The sequence below is a fragment of the Rhamphochromis longiceps genome, linkage group LG20, assembly GCF_057381845.1.
Source record: "Rhamphochromis longiceps isolate RC_006_pf linkage group LG20, R_longiceps_female_GT1.1, whole genome shotgun sequence".
Lineage (NCBI taxonomy): Eukaryota > Metazoa > Chordata > Actinopteri > Cichliformes > Cichlidae > Rhamphochromis > Rhamphochromis longiceps.
Genome location: NC_140576.1, coordinates 14,025,050 through 14,040,808, shown reverse-complemented (window position 1 = coordinate 14,040,808; position 15,759 = coordinate 14,025,050). Strand labels below are relative to the sequence as shown.

At 40.6% G+C, this 15,759-nt stretch overlaps 1 protein-coding gene across 2 annotated transcripts in view; it reads left to right on the top strand.

Annotated features, from left to right (window-relative positions):
* Positions 1–15,759, top strand: part of cpne9 (copine family member IX) — a 119,176-nt gene that overhangs the window by 80,691 nt on the left and 22,726 nt on the right. For both annotated transcript variants that reach the window (XM_085394881.1, XM_085394882.1), the window contains exons 9-15: positions 6,926–7,029; positions 9,441–9,545; positions 12,044–12,085; positions 12,406–12,481; positions 14,723–14,776; positions 15,002–15,063; positions 15,497–15,543. In XM_085394881.1, coding sequence (XP_085251007.1) covers positions 6,926–7,029; positions 9,441–9,545; positions 12,044–12,085; positions 12,406–12,481; positions 14,723–14,776; positions 15,002–15,063; positions 15,497–15,543 — 490 coding nt within the window. The remainder of the gene's footprint in view (positions 1–6,925; positions 7,030–9,440; positions 9,546–12,043; positions 12,086–12,405; positions 12,482–14,722; positions 14,777–15,001; positions 15,064–15,496; positions 15,544–15,759) is intronic.

Genomic DNA, 15,759 nt, shown 5'->3' with positions numbered 1-15,759 from the left:
TTTTCTCCAAACTTTATTGAACTTATAAAACGAACAGTCAGTCATTCCAGTTCAGTTTGTACAGTAGACATACAAGGCAAATAAGAGTAATAATATACAGTACAATGAAATAAGAAGGATAAATAAATAAAGGATAAAAAGAAGAAAAAAGGGCGGGGGGAATGTGACAGACTTCATAACAACTTTGTACTTGAAAGTTGTGATAGCTCAATCGTTAAACATTTCTGAATGAATTTCAATCAATGATAAACCTTTTTTATTGGAAGTTAATTTAAGAGAGTTTAAGTAATGTTCAATTTCAATCAAAAACAAATTAAATGATGGGGTTGAGTTTTGAAATTTACATTTATGTATATGGAATTTCCCTAATAAGATGGAGCGGCCGAAGAGTACGAAAAGTACTGAATATGACGTCACTTATTTATGTTCAAATGTTTAATAATTAAAGTCAGTTATTTATCCACAAACACAACAAGCTGAAAGTCAGTGATATATGTATATGTGTGTATACATATATGGATATATGTCTATATATATACATGTGTGTATACATATATGTGTGTATACATACAGTGGGGCAAAAAAGTATTTAGTCAGCCACCGATTGTGCAAGTTCCCCCACTCAAAATGATGACAGAGGTCAGTAATTTGCACCAGAGGTACACTTCAACTGTGAGAGACAGAATGTGAAAAACAAATCCATGAATTCACATGGTAGGATTTGTAAAGAATTTATTCGTAAATTAGGGTGGAAAATAAGTATTTGGTCACCTCAAACAAGCAAAATCTCTGGCTCTCACAGACCTGTAATGTCTTCTGTAAGAAGCTTTTCTGTCCCCCACTCGTTACCTGTATGAATGGCACCTGTTTGAACTCATCATCTGTATAAAAGACACCTGTCCACAGCCTCAAACAGTCAGACTCCAAACTCCGCCATGGCCAAGACCAAAGAGCTTTCGAAGGACAACAGGAAAAGTATTGTAGACCTGCACCAGACTGGGAAGAGTGAATCTACAATAGGCAAGCAGCTTGGTGTGAAAAAATCAACTGTGGGAGCAATCATCAGAAAATGGAAGACATACAAGACCACTGATAATCTCCCTCGATCTGGGGCTCCACACAAGATCTCATCCCGTGGGGTCAAAATCAAATCAAATCAAATCAAATCACTTTTATTGTCACATCACATGTGCAGGTACATTGGTACAGCACATGTGAGTGAAATTCTTGTGTGCGAGCTTCACAAGCAACAGAGTTGTGCAAAATACAATAATGTAAACAAGCAAAATACAAGAATGGCTACATCTGAAACTAATAAATATATGTACAATATATAATAGTATATGCATTCCTGAATGTGTATACTAAATATTTTTCTACGTGTGTGTGTGTGTGTACACATATTTTACAAATTAAATAGAGTAAACAATAAATAAAATATATAAAGTAAAATATACAGAGTGAGACATGTGCAAAACAGTGGCATTACTGTACAGTATGGAGTGCATAATGTTGAAGTTCCAGTAGTGAAGGTGAGGTGTCTATGAAGTGTTCAGCAGTCTGATGGCCTGGTGGAAGAAGCTGTCTCTCAGTCTGCTGGTACGGGACCGGATGCTGCAGAACCTCCTTCCTGATGGAAGCAGTCTGAACAGTTTATGACTGGGGTGACTGGAGTCCTTGATGATCCTCCCCGCTTTCCTCAGGCACCGCTTCCTGTAGATGTCTTGGAGGGAGGGAAGCTCACCTCCAATTATCCGTTCAGAGCACCGCACTACTCGCTGGAGAGCTTTGCAGTTGTAGGCGGTGCTGTTGCCATACCAGGTGGTGATGCATCCAGTGAGGATGCTCTCAATGGCACAGTGATAGAAGGTCCTGAGGATGCGGGGGCTCATGCCGAATCTTTTCAGTCTCCTGAGAAAGAAGACGCGCTGCTGCGCCTTCTTCACTGTTTTGTTTGTGTGTACTGACCACGTAAGATCCTCAGCCAGATGTACACCAAGGAACCGGAAGCTGCTCACTCTCTCCACAGCAGCGCCGTTGATGGTGATGGGGGTGTGTACTTCTCTGCACCTCCGGAAGTCCACTATCAACTCCTTTGTCTTTGCGACGTTGAGGGTGAGATGGTTGTCTTGACACCAGTGGGTCAGGGCGCTGACCTCCTCCCTGTAGGCCGTCTCATCACTGTTGGTGATAAGACCCACCACTGTAGTGTCGTCCGCAAACTTCACAATGATGTTGGAGTTGTTAGTGGCTGTGCAGTCGTAGGTGTAGAGTGAGTACAGGAGAGGGCTCAGTACACACCCCTGTGGAGCACCAGTGTTCAGTGTGACGGGGGATGAGGTGATGCTGCCCAGTCTGACCACTTGGCGTCTGTCAGACAGGAAGCTAAGGATCCAGTTGCAGAGGGAGCTGCTCAGTCCTAGATCCTGCAGTTTCCTGTCCAGCTTCGAGGGAACGATGGTATTGAATGCTGAGCTGTAATCTACAAACAGCATTCTCACATACGTGTCTCTCTTCTCCAGGTGTGACAGGGCAGTATGTAGTGTCAGGGCTATGGCATCATCAGTGGACCTGTTGTGGCGGTATGCGAACTGTAGAGGGTCCAGTGAGTCGGCTAGTGCAGAGCAGATGAAGTCCCTGACCAGCTTCTCGAAGCATTTGCTTACGATGGGGGTCAGGGCTACAGGTCGCCAGTCGTTCAATGAGGAGATGGTGGAGGATTTGGGTACAGGGACGATGGTGGCCATTTTGAAGCAGGCTGGGACTACAGACAGAGAGAGGGAAAGGTTGAAGATGTGCGTGAACATTCCAGCCAGCTGAGTGGCGCATGACTTGAGGACGCGGCCGGGAATCCCGTCCGGACCAGTAGCTTTGTGTGCGTTCACCTTCCTGAAGCACCTCCGCACATCCTCCTCAGACACAGTGTGCGCACTGACGTCATCCGCGGTGCGCACACTGTCCGGTCTCATGGTGTTCGCTGTGTCGAATCTAGCGTAGAATACGTTTAGATCCTCACACAAAGAGGCCGTGGTCTGCGGTGTGCTGGTTTTCCCTCTAAAGTCTGTGATCGTGTTTAGTCCCTGCCACATACTCCGAGGGTTGTCAAACTGTTCATGAGAACGGTGAGCAAAGATCCCAGAACCACAGGGGGGGACCTGGTGAATGACCTGCAGAGAGCTGGGACCAAAGTAACAAAGGTCACCATCAGTAACACACTACAACGGCAGGGAATCAAATCCCGCAGTGCCAGACGTGTTCCGCTGCTGAAGCCAGTGCATGTCCAGGCCCGTCTGAAGTTTGCCAGAGAGCACATGGATGATACAGCAGAGGATTGGGAGAATGTCATGTGGTCAGATGAAACCAAAGTAGAACTTTTTGGTATAAACTCAACTCGTTGTGTTTGGAGGAAGAAGAATACTGAGTTGCATCCCAAGAACACCATAGTATTTAGTCAGCCACCGATTGTGCAAGTTCCCCCACCTAAAATGATGACAGAGGTCAGTAATTTGCACCAGAGGTACACTTCAACTGTGAGAGACAGAATGTGAAAAAAAAATCCATGAATCCACATGGTAGGATTTGTAAAGAATTTATTCGTAAATCAGGGTGGAAAATAAGTATTTGGTCAATAACAAAAATACAACTCAATACTTTGTAACATAACCTTTGTTGGCAATAACAGAGGTCAAACGTTTACTATAGGTCTTTACCAGGTTTGCACACACAGTAGCTGGTATTTTGGCCCATTCCTCCATGCAGATCTTCTCGAGAGCAGTGATGTTTTGGGGCTGTCGCCGAGCAACACGGACTTTCAACTCCCGCCACAGATTTTCTATGGGGTTGAGGTCTGGAGACTGGCTAGGCCACTCCAGGACTTTCAAATGCTTCTTACAGAGCCACCCCTTTGTTGCCCGGGCGGTGTGTTTTGGATCATTGTCATGTTGGAAGACCCAGCCTCGTTTTATCTTCAAAGTTCTCACTGATGGAAGGAGATTTTGGCTCAAAATCTCACGATACATGGCCCCATTCATTCTGTCCTTAACACAGATCAGTCGTCCTGTCCCCTTGGCAGAAAAACAGCCCCATAGCATGATGTTTCCACCCCCATGCTTCACAGTAGGTATGGTGTTCTTGGGATGCAACTCAGTATTCTTCTTCCTCCAAACACGACGAGTTGAGTTTATACCAAAAAGTTCTACTTTGGTTTCATCTGACCACATGACATTCTCCCAATCCTCTGCTGTATCATCCACGTGCTCTCTGGCAAACTTCAGACGGGCCTGGACATGCACTGGCTTCAGCAGCGGAACACGTCTGGCACTGCGGGATTTGATTCCCTGCCGTTGTAGTGTGTTACTGATGGTGACCTTTGTTACTTTGGTCCCAGCTCTCTGCAGGTCATTCACCAGGTCCCCCCATGTGGTTCTGGGATCTTTGCTCACCGTTCTCATGATCATTTTGACCCCACGGGATGAGATCTTGAGTGGAGCCCCAGATCGGGGGAGATTATCAGTGGTCTTGTATGTCTTCCATTTTCTGATGATTGCTCCCACAGTTGATTTTTTCACACCAAGCTGCTTGCCTATTGTAGATTCAATCTTCCCAGTCTGGTGCAGGTCTACAATACTTTTCTTGGTGTCCTTCGAAAGCTCTTTGGTCTTGGCCATGGCGGAGTTTGGAGTCTGACTGTTTGAGGCTGTGGACAGGTGTCTTTTATACAGATGATGAGTTCAAACAGGTGCCATTCATACAGGTAACGAGTGGGGGACAGAAAAGCTTCTTACAGAAGACGTTACAGGTCTGTGAGAGCCAGAGATTTTCCTTGTTTGAGGTGACCAAATACTTATTTTCCACCCTAATTTACGAATAAATTCTTTACAAATCCTACCATTTTTTTTTCACATTCTGTCTCTCACAGTTGAAGTGTACCTCTGGTGCAAATTACTGACCTCTGTCATCATTTTAAGTGGGGGAACTTGCACAATCGGTGGCTGACTAAATACTTTTTTTGCCCCACTGTATATATATATGTATATATATATATATCTTAATAATCTGACAATACTATAATGTTACCACACATTACCACAGTGAGATGACTTTAGTCTCATGAACAACATTAACTAATTGTTATTTACTAACTAATCTTAAATGACTTTTCAGTACAGAAATGAAGCCCAACAATGTTTTACGGTCCGGTGGTTTCAGCCTCAGATATGTCATGAGAGACATCATGACAGAGATGTCATGACAAAAATGAATGACCAACAAAACATTTTTCTCCTTCATTTCTGTCACACAAAGCTGTATGTAACGTGTCTCGCGGTTAGTATCATGGTTGCTAGGCAACCTGAACAGTGCGACGAAGCGTATACCGTCCCATTTCACAAGCCTCTCACTTCCGCACTTCTCGTACTTATAGTGCGCGTACTTCAAGCATGCAGACCCTGAATTGGGACACAGCCCAGGTGTCTGTATTGGTTCCACAGTTCTCAGGAAATTCTCAGGAAGTTCTCAGGAAGTTCTCAGTTCACATCTAGTCAGAGTTTTGTATTCTGTTTTTGCTCCTAAGTTCTCAATAAAACAGTTTTTTTTTTTACCTTTTATTTTATTTACCTATTATTTCTGTATATTTCTGTCCTAACCTGCCTGTCGCACAGTGTATTATGACAACTGGGACATGTGGAGTCCCTCAGGATTCGATTTTCAGGCCACTGTTTTCATTCTGCAATCTTGACCACCTCATTAAGTACACCTGTTTAACTACCGTGTAAAGCAAATGTATAATCAGCTAATCACATCATCATCCCTGGTAATGAATGTTTGAGTTTGTCCACTAAATCACTTTAAATCCACCCACCTTTATACTGAGTTTTGTAAATAGAGTGCCAATAGCCATTTGATATTTTGCTGGCCACTCTTCTCCACAGTTCTCTAAATATATTTAAGATTAACTGTCAAGGTGGTTTCCTGCTATGAACTATGGGATTTTCTCCTTTATTTTTGCCAACTCCTTGCCACAGCAATATATTAACAGGCAGTCAGACGCTAACAGAATTTCGATGTGCGTGTTTGTGTGCTCCAGATAACATTATGTGAACAGGCTTATCTCGGAAATATTTACTATTGCTACTCTGGGACATATCGCCCCTGACAAGCCCCAAATGTTTTTCAGAAATTTTGAGAAGTGTGTGTGTGTGTGTGTGTGTGCAAGCTGACAACCCCTAGCTGCCAATGACAAGCTTCAGTTTCCCCTAATGCCTTACTTTAGGAGAAAATAGCTAAAAGGCCATTCTATCTATCTATCTATCTATCTATCTATCTATCTATCTATCTATCTATCTATCTATCTATCTATCTATCTATCTATCTATCTATCTATCTATCTATCTGTCTGTCTGTCTGTCTGTCTGTCTGTCTGTCTGTCTGTCTGTCTGTCTGTCTGTCTGTCTGTCTGTCTAACCAGAAGCAGAAATAATACTGCTCCTTACTAACTGCTATAACGGTGTATACATATTTATGAAACATTCCCTCTGCTCCTGCTCGTAATATTGCAGCCATCCCATAATAAAATAAGTATCTTTTCCTAATAAAATTTGCAATTTTAATTAAAAAAAATGGATTATAACCACTGTAATCTGTGCATGCATTCAGTTATTAAAGCATAAAAACTGTTGGTGTGCTGCTGGTTCAGATTCTGTTCCTATTTGCTTCAACATTATGCACGGATTTTTACCTCACCAGGTATTTTGTATTCTGTGCGAAGCTCTGTTTTGAAAACTATTGTGAGCACACACACACAAAGTCCCACAAAAACCTTCACCTTTGTGACCAAGAAAGGAGTTGTTGAAGGAAACAAAGTTGCTGACTTAAAAACTGTAATTGCTTCTGAATTATATTGACACCTGCGCTTCCTCTCTGTCAGGATATTGCTACCATGCAGCTGTGTGCCAACAAGCTGGATAAAAAAGACTTTTTTGGCAAGTCTGACCCCTTCCTGGTTTTCTACCGCAGTAATGAGGATGGAACGTGAGTGTTGACATTTGGGGTGGGCTCAGACCTCAGGCACACACACACACACACACACACACACACATCTCTCTCTCTCTCTCTCTCTGTCTCTCTCTACATATATATATACACACACACACACACACACACACATATATATATATATATATATATATATATATATATATATATATATATATATATATATATATATATTAGGCGTGCAACGATACACAAAATTCACGGTTCGGTTCAGTTCGATACTTTGGTGTCACGGTTTGATATTTTTTCGATACAAAAAAATGTTCATGCCTTTTTAATTTGTCATTTATTAAAATTATAAATATATATTTTAACTCAAAAGTACAGTTTTTAAATTTAATGTTGCTGAAATGACAAAGTAATAAAAAAAATAATCTATCTGATCGAGAAATCACTCATCTTTGGAAAAGAGAGTTTATTACACAGAAATGGCTCTTTCCAAAATAAAAGCTATACTATACGCTTCTTCTGGGCTATATTCTCAGCAGCATATTAAACATATCAGGTCCCCATAAGGAGAATCATGTGCTAACGGCTGTCTAAATGACTCGGGTAAAGTTTGTAGCATGCGTGCTTGTTGTTTTTGTCTGCTTCCACTTGTCTTTGCACTAGGATGATGTCAGCATAAATGTGCAGTCATATTCATTGTGTTCCCACTAGTGTTGTCAGCGTTAATCTCGTTGAAATGACGTTAACGCCACAACACAGCAAATCTCCGTTAACGAGCTACCGCGGATCGCCCCGTGCGTGGGGCTGGACGGCCAACACGTTAACGAGCTAACTGCGCTAACACACTAGTTCCCACCAATGTAATTGAGCATTGCATGGCACATCCAACATACTGTTTTACTTTTGTCCATGACGCGCTTACCTTCAGGGTCATACTTCACATGAAAACCAAAATACCACATCTGAATGAGGGTGGGGGAGGTTCAATTTGCCGTGTTGCAAGGAGAGCTTAACTTCTGTCTAGCTTGCCCTGCTCTCAGTGAATCTGCGTTCGACTACTCCGCCTAGGCTGCACTGTCGAGCGCAGATCCACTGAGCGCTCAACACAGACAGCATCGTCATACATATGCGTACCGAACCAAAAGCACTGTATCGAACGGTTCAATATCGATACGAGTATCGTTGCACCCCTAATATGTATGTATGTATAGGGGTACAAATCTCTGATTAGCAAAAAAATCACATCCTATTTGAGATTGTAAAGTTTTAAATTCCAGGACATATTATTATTACGTATATACAACCTCGGTAATGAACAGTAATACATGGCATCTTATACCGTGATGTTATTCTTAACAATTCTACGCCAAAATCTCTGGCTCTATTCCACAGCATGACTTTTACCGTCTTCCTTCTCTCACCCCAACAGGTCATTACAGATGGCTGCCCCTCCCTTTCTTCCTGTTAAAAGGGAGTTTTTCCTTCCCACTGTCGCCATAGTGCTTGCTCATAGGGGGTCATGGGTTTTTTTCTGTATGTACTATTGTAGTGTCTGCCTTAAAATATAAAGTGCCATGAGGCAACTGTTGTTGTGATTTGGGGCTATATAAATAAAATTGAATTGAACTGAATTCAAAATATGGAAGTAGTGTGTAAAAAACTAACTACACCCTTAGTGTTTCCATAAGAATTAAGAGTCTAAGCCAGGTGGTGGCAACGTGGTTATGTGAGCATGAGCAACCATATAAAAGCAGAAGTTTTGTCATTTTGGAGCTCTGGAGTTTTCAAGTGTGTGTTAATGCACTGGTAAGGAGGAAAGACATCAGCAATGATCTGACATCATTTCATTTACAAAATTTAACACTCTTCAGCCTGTGGGGCTGCGAAATAATGACTGTTGCTCCAAACCGCTTCCAGTACTTATTCCCAAGTGGTGCTGTGTAGCAGAAAGCACTCAATAAGTGCTACTTTCAACTGTGAAACAGCACACAAACACATTATTAGTAAAAGAAAGGTTATGGAAGGTGTTCTGTGAAGGTGTTTCATATGAAGACCACATTTAATAATACCCATTGTCACATCTGGTTCACACACTTATTTTCCATACAAATCAACTTTGCTGCACGTACACTTCTGACTCGAGTTCCACCAGAAGTCACATTTGTTTAAGTTTTTAGATCGCTTCGACTGCTGTGCCTTGGAGAGATTTTTGTAGTAATAAAATAAAAAACAGGAAGGAGAAGAAAATAAAACTCTTCTGTTATATCCTCTGGATATTCTTAAGCAGACAGAAAAAATATAAAAGCTTACAATGCCTTTTGCTCAATTGCAGAGGAAGGAATGGGAGATTAGTGGGGGGATCTTCACTGGTACAAAAGGAGCAGTATAAATGTTCTTTCCCTTTTTGTTCCTCATGGCTGATTTTTTTTTGCTTGCAGGTTCACCATCTGCCACAAGACAGAGGTGATCAAGAACACACTGAACCCAGTGTGGCAGTCCTTCACCATTCCTGTTAGAGCTCTCTGCAATGGTGACTATGACAGGTCAGAAAACATGATCAAATTTAATATCGAGGTATTTTATGACTATTTAGAAACCTTCAGAGATCTTCCATGTTGTAAGCTATTTGTTTTCTCTGGGTAAAGTAAGAACAATCGGGCACAGATAGACTTTTAAGTGGATGACATCGCCTGTTGCTGGGGCGGTCAGAATAATGCCAGCAGTCGGTCGTGGTGTCCCAGGGACCAGCACTGGTGTTATTGAGACTGACCTAGTTTGAAGACAGCCCTGTGTTACATATTCAGTCATGCTGGACCATGCTGAGCATTTGTTAAGCCACTGACTACAGAAATGCACAGTGCCACCGTTGCTATAACAAGGACTCCTGTCATAAATCTGACAGATTTTTGTGAATTCATCACATTTTATATTTGAACCACTTTAAGCCGGTTGATTTATATATAACGTTTTGTGATGTTTATCAATATTTGAGACTTTCTAGCTTTATGTAATGCTACAGCTATTGCTGTAATGCTAATGCTACAGCTAATGCTATTGAGGAAAGGCTGGTTGGAGACCACAGCACAAACAAAATTGTTGTGATCATGTGCAACAAACTTTCAATCTTGTTGCCTTTAAAATATTTTTCTTCAAAGACAGAGAACAGATCTGAGACCATTTGCAGTCATTTGCAGTCTTCAAAGGGACTTTGCTTTGTTAGGACGGAGATAAAACTGGAATTAGATGGAGTCATTGGCTATCAGTCTTTTAACAATTTGTGACTTAATGGGGTGAAATTGGCAGTTACATGCCTGTTTGTGACAGTATGTCAAAAACACGGAAATTCACATTAAACAGTCCAGCCAGGACCTCATGCATTTAAAACAGAAATTCAAAATAGTTATATATTTATTGCAAGACTGCAATTTAAGTGCAACATATTAGTAACTGATTCTATAAACATTTCAACATCTGAAGAAAACCTGCAGAAAACAGTCATAGACGTAAATGAATGGTCGTAAAAGTGGGACTGTTCGTGACTACAAGGAAAACTCAAGAATCAACATTTCCACATTTAAAATCAGAGTGAAGAATTCCATATTACAACAAGTTGATAAGTTCAAATTATTTGGATTGCAAAGTCAAAAAAAGCTTTCTTTGACTTAGCAAAGATTTTAGATGATTGATAAATTTCCTTCAAGTCAAAGTGATTCCTTGATGACTATATACATATCTTCATGTATGGAAATGGAGCTGGGACAATAAATAAGAAAACTGTAGACACCATTAACTTCCTAAGACCCGAACTCTTTCATGGCATGCATTTTTAACTTCTCTTTGCTATTTGGACTGATTGGGACCTGATGAATGTAAAAACAAAGAATTACCTGATTTGTTTTACCTGATTTTTGTTTCTGAGAAAAATCAGATCCACATATGAGGACATTTGTTTTAAATTTCGATAGGACAGTGGAATGTCCTCGTAAGTGGATATCAGGCCCTTGTAGAGCAAAATTAAGTATTTTGGTCTAGACAACCCAAAATGTGATGTCCACATATGTGGATGCCAGGTCATAGGAGGTTAAGGCAGCAGAGAAGTGGTTCGTCAGCAGATGATGAGAATGTCATGCATGGAAAGACTGACTATTGAAGAGCTTTTCAAAAAGAGCAAAGACCAGAAAATGTCTATGTAAAAATGTCAGAAAGCAAGATTCTTTGGACACATAATGAGAAGCGACTTTGACTATGACTTTGTACATGTGGAAAAATCTAAGGCAAGAGAAGCAAAGGCAGAAGAAGAGAAACCCAGACTGGAAAAAGAAAACCTCGAATATGTTCCTGCACTGTTTGACTGAAAGAGCACCTTGGAGGACCATGGCCACCAACACCATTCAGCAAGGCACTTACGAAGAATGACACAGGCACTTGCTTTTCTATAGGACTATAACAAGGATACAAAAGGTCGGCAACCAGTTGAGTTTCATTCATTGGTGCAGACTTACTGAGACAGTTTGAAATGTGTGAATAATCTGAGGTTATAAATGACACTGCTGTTGTTTGGAGACAGGGAGACCTGTGCAGTTACTTCATAATGGAAACCAACAACCTCTGGACGACCAGTTGGTCACCACAACTAGTTTTAATCATTCACTGAATGTGAAAAAAAAATCACTGCAATTTACTGGGAACTGACTATTTGTCCTAGTTGTGAAAAGGAGGGTGCCATAACAACCAACTGAATGGAAAATGTCATTGGCTCCATGCAGATCATAAATAAGCAGCTCTCTGCTAGCTGTGGTGCCAAACAACATGCAGCACATTTGGCTGTTCATGAAGCTGAGATGATGCTTCCAAGGTTATATGTGGAAATTTCTATTCATTTTTTCTCTGAAATCTGAAATTGAAATTGAAATCAGCTCTATCTGCTCCTGATATGATGGCGTAAAAAGTATTTTTTTATTCAATCAAACATAATTTGAGGTTCAAGTTTCTCACAAAAAACCCACGGCCTTCAAAAATAATATGTGCTTGTCTGTTTCAGAACTGTGAAGGTAGACGTCTATGACTGGGATCGAGATGGAAGGTAAGAGCATTCGCAGATAAGCACTCACTACACCTTCAGACACTGATCCCTCGTGTTAGAAGGGAGTGAAACGTCTTGTTTACAGTCTGTGAGACAAACTTGGTGGTGAAGAGCTTGAGGGGTTTTGACACAATGTGCTACAAAACTTATGCTGCAAGGACAGATAGGCCTGATTTGGAGATTAATAGGAACAATTCCATATTTGACAGTTATTAAGAAAGAAAAAAATATATAGCTCTGTAGCTCAGATGAAAAAAACGATTTATGTAAAAAACATTTTGTTCCTGCTTGCTTTTCTGTGTGGGTGCTGTCTGCTGTAGCCATGACTTCATCGGCGAGTTCACCACCAGTTACAGAGAGCTGTCTCGGGGGCAGAACCAGTTCAATGTCTATGAGGTGAGACACAACATGGAGATGGCTTGTTATTTCATACCACCGTCATCATATAAAGACCTCGCAAATCCAATTTAGGTGATTTTAATCTCTAACAACCTCGAACCCTCACAATGGCACAATTTTTTTCTAAACTGAAAGATTGGATTTCAAGTGATGAATGTAAAAACAAATAAAATGAAATAAAAAATGTAAAAGAATGAAGCTGAAGGTTATGAAACCTTCAGCTGAAAGGATAATTTCCGGAACATATAAACAGACAGGTAATTGAAAATACAAAGTCGTGTATTTTTACATACCTTGTTATGACTTTGGCATTGTCACAATAATATATGGATTTAGCATATGCAGTAATGATTTATTGTCCATAATTTAAAAAAAAGTTTTCACATTTATAAGGTTGCATTGTGCTAACTTTGTATTCCTACCTGAAAGAGAGAGCTTCCTAGCTAGTGGGTTAGCACTGATTCCCACTAAAGGACACTTTTCATATATACAGTATAACAAGTTCCATCACATTTGTACATTGATTTTAGAGTATCACAGAGAGGAGGGGGTTCAGCTAGCATAAACAGCACTGATTTCCAGAGTATGTAACAAGGACACGTACTACTGCACAACTGTGTTTTGTTTCTAGACTTCTAGATTACTGTAGGAGCTAGACTTCCTTATAGTTTTATGCTATTGAGCAAAGGTTCTGTGGGGAATAAACGCACAGAGAATGTATCATCACATTTGCAAGGGCCACAATGCATTTGAAACACAAAAGAATTGGTATTTATAATATAATATGATCGTCACACAATGATACAGGTAGTTGCCTGAGGTAGAATCAAACCAGAGCCCTTATATTAGCCCTTTAACATATGAGTCCCTTTCTCAACAAACTGAACCATCTTGGTGGTCCATTGGAAGCTTTTTCACTCATTTTTAGTCCAGTCCTTTAATCCTTTAATCCTGCCTGACTATTTTCAAAGAAAGTTTTTTGTTTGTTTGTTAAGCTACTTAACACTGACCTATGAATCATTCAAGCACAAAAAATGCACCTGGGTCATTCCTAGTATTTAGTGCCATTTGAGTCTTCATGATAGAAGCAAGTGCACTACACTACAAACTCCCCTATTGCACAGCCTGACACATAGTATTTTTGCGCCAACAAGGTGATTCACAATGAGCTGTTAGTGAAAAATTGGCTGATATGCTATTTGTGGTATACCTCGACATGGTGTGCAGTGTGTCCTTAAAAATGTTGAGGAAGCTGGACAAAAGAAGAAGTGACGTACCTAAAAAAATATATCTGCATCACAAAGTCATGTCCTTAAGAAACAGGAAAAAAATCCAGCAAAGACTTAAGAGATACATCTGGCACGTCATAGATCCGTCTTCTCTTCACCAAATCCTCATCAGAAATGGTCTCAGTGGAAGGGTGGATGCCAGGAAACTAAGAAAGGGAAAAAGGGAGAAAGGGCTGAGGTATGCCAAGTTACACAAGAACTGGGCTGAAAATCAGTGGTAACACCATCCAAATTTAAAAGTTTCACTTCAAGTTGTTGTGAATATTCATGAAAGAGGTCAGTAGAGAGATGCAGCACTGAGTGTCTGTAGCTGACTGTAAAACACAGTGGAGACTCTGTGGCTCCTGTCAAAGGTGATGAAGTCCAGACAAGCAGATTTTAATCAGCCATGGGATGCACTGTTAACATTACACCAGTATACGCCATGAAATAAATAATATCAGTCATTACACACACACACACACACACACACACACACACACACACACACACACACACACACACACACACACACACACACACACACACACACTCACAAATAAAATAGAAACCAATAAATGTGTTGCATTATTTTGCTGGAAAAATCAACAAGCGCACACTGAACTGACAAATCTATTATTGCCCCCAGCTTATTCAAATCTCCTCAGTAAAGATGTACTTTGTTCCAGCCAAACAAATTAATAGTAATGTTGCAACATAATTACTGGAAAACCACGTGGTCTGAAGGAGAGAAAAAAACAGAAAGCTCTTTGATGAGCTTTATAGTGACGGACGTGCACACGGATGTTCTCTCAATTCTCTATACACACATCAGATCGATTTGTAGGCTGCCACCATTATCAGCAATCTGCTGAATTATTCATGTTCATTTTTGCACTTCATTTTAAGCTATAAGGTGGTTTTATGGAGGCACTCATCATCACTAATGTGCTCTTTCTGTCACGGGCAGGTTTTAAATCCCAAGAAGAAAGGCAAAAAAAAGAAATACATCAATTCTGGAACTGTGAGTGCACCCACGTCACCCATAACTGCCTGTCATTTCTTCTGTATTGCTATTTACTGATGTCTTATAGAATCATATAGTAGTATAGGTATCATCACCTCTTACATCTGCTTCTTTTCACTGGCTGGCCACCTGTTTAGTTTTTTTGCCTGGCCCTGGTCCCTCTCCCACCGTCCTGTTCTGTTTATCGCTCTGTATGCGTTTTGGTATGTGTGTGTTTGCCAGGTAACACTGCTGTCCTTCAAAGTGGAGTCTGAGTATACCTTTGTGGATTTCATCCGAGGAGGGTGAGTAGAATAATAATTAGCCCGCGCTCACAGTGAGTGTCAACAGCCACCATTTTGAGGGTTTGTGTCTTTGTGCCAGTATCTCTCAAGATTATGTTTCCCAAAAGCATCATGCTGAGCACCACACTGAGCTCATATTGGCTTTGAAAGGGTGAAGCTTTGAGGAAGTCGGTGTTTGCAAATCTTATTTGTAAATAACTAATTTATTCAGTTCATTCACTTTTAATTAGCAGCTCTATTTGTTTTATCTAATTAGCGCTTCAAGATGGTGAAGGGAATATTGTCCTTCCATTCTAATTAGCTAGTTACCGAGACCGAGTTACAGCTTGTCGTGTTGGTAGAGTTGTGTGTTCGAAGGGTTTGTAGAGTGTTTGTCAAGTGGGCTAAAGTGCGTGTTACTCTTTCATGTTTCTTTTTATTTTATTTACCACAGAACACAACTCAATTTCACTGTGGCGATAGACTTCACCGCGTCTAATGGTAAGTCACTGCCTCACAACCATTTTGCTTTATTGTGATGTGTGCACATATTACTTTTTTTTGACCTACCAAAAAATTTTAATACAATGTTTGTGCCATTCTTTGGTTTTCCCAGGAAAATACTCCTCTGCACTTACACCTATTAAGTAGCACCTATTAGCATGCTAGCAAGCAAAACTAATGTAGGGTACATGGTATGAACTTATTCTTAATATT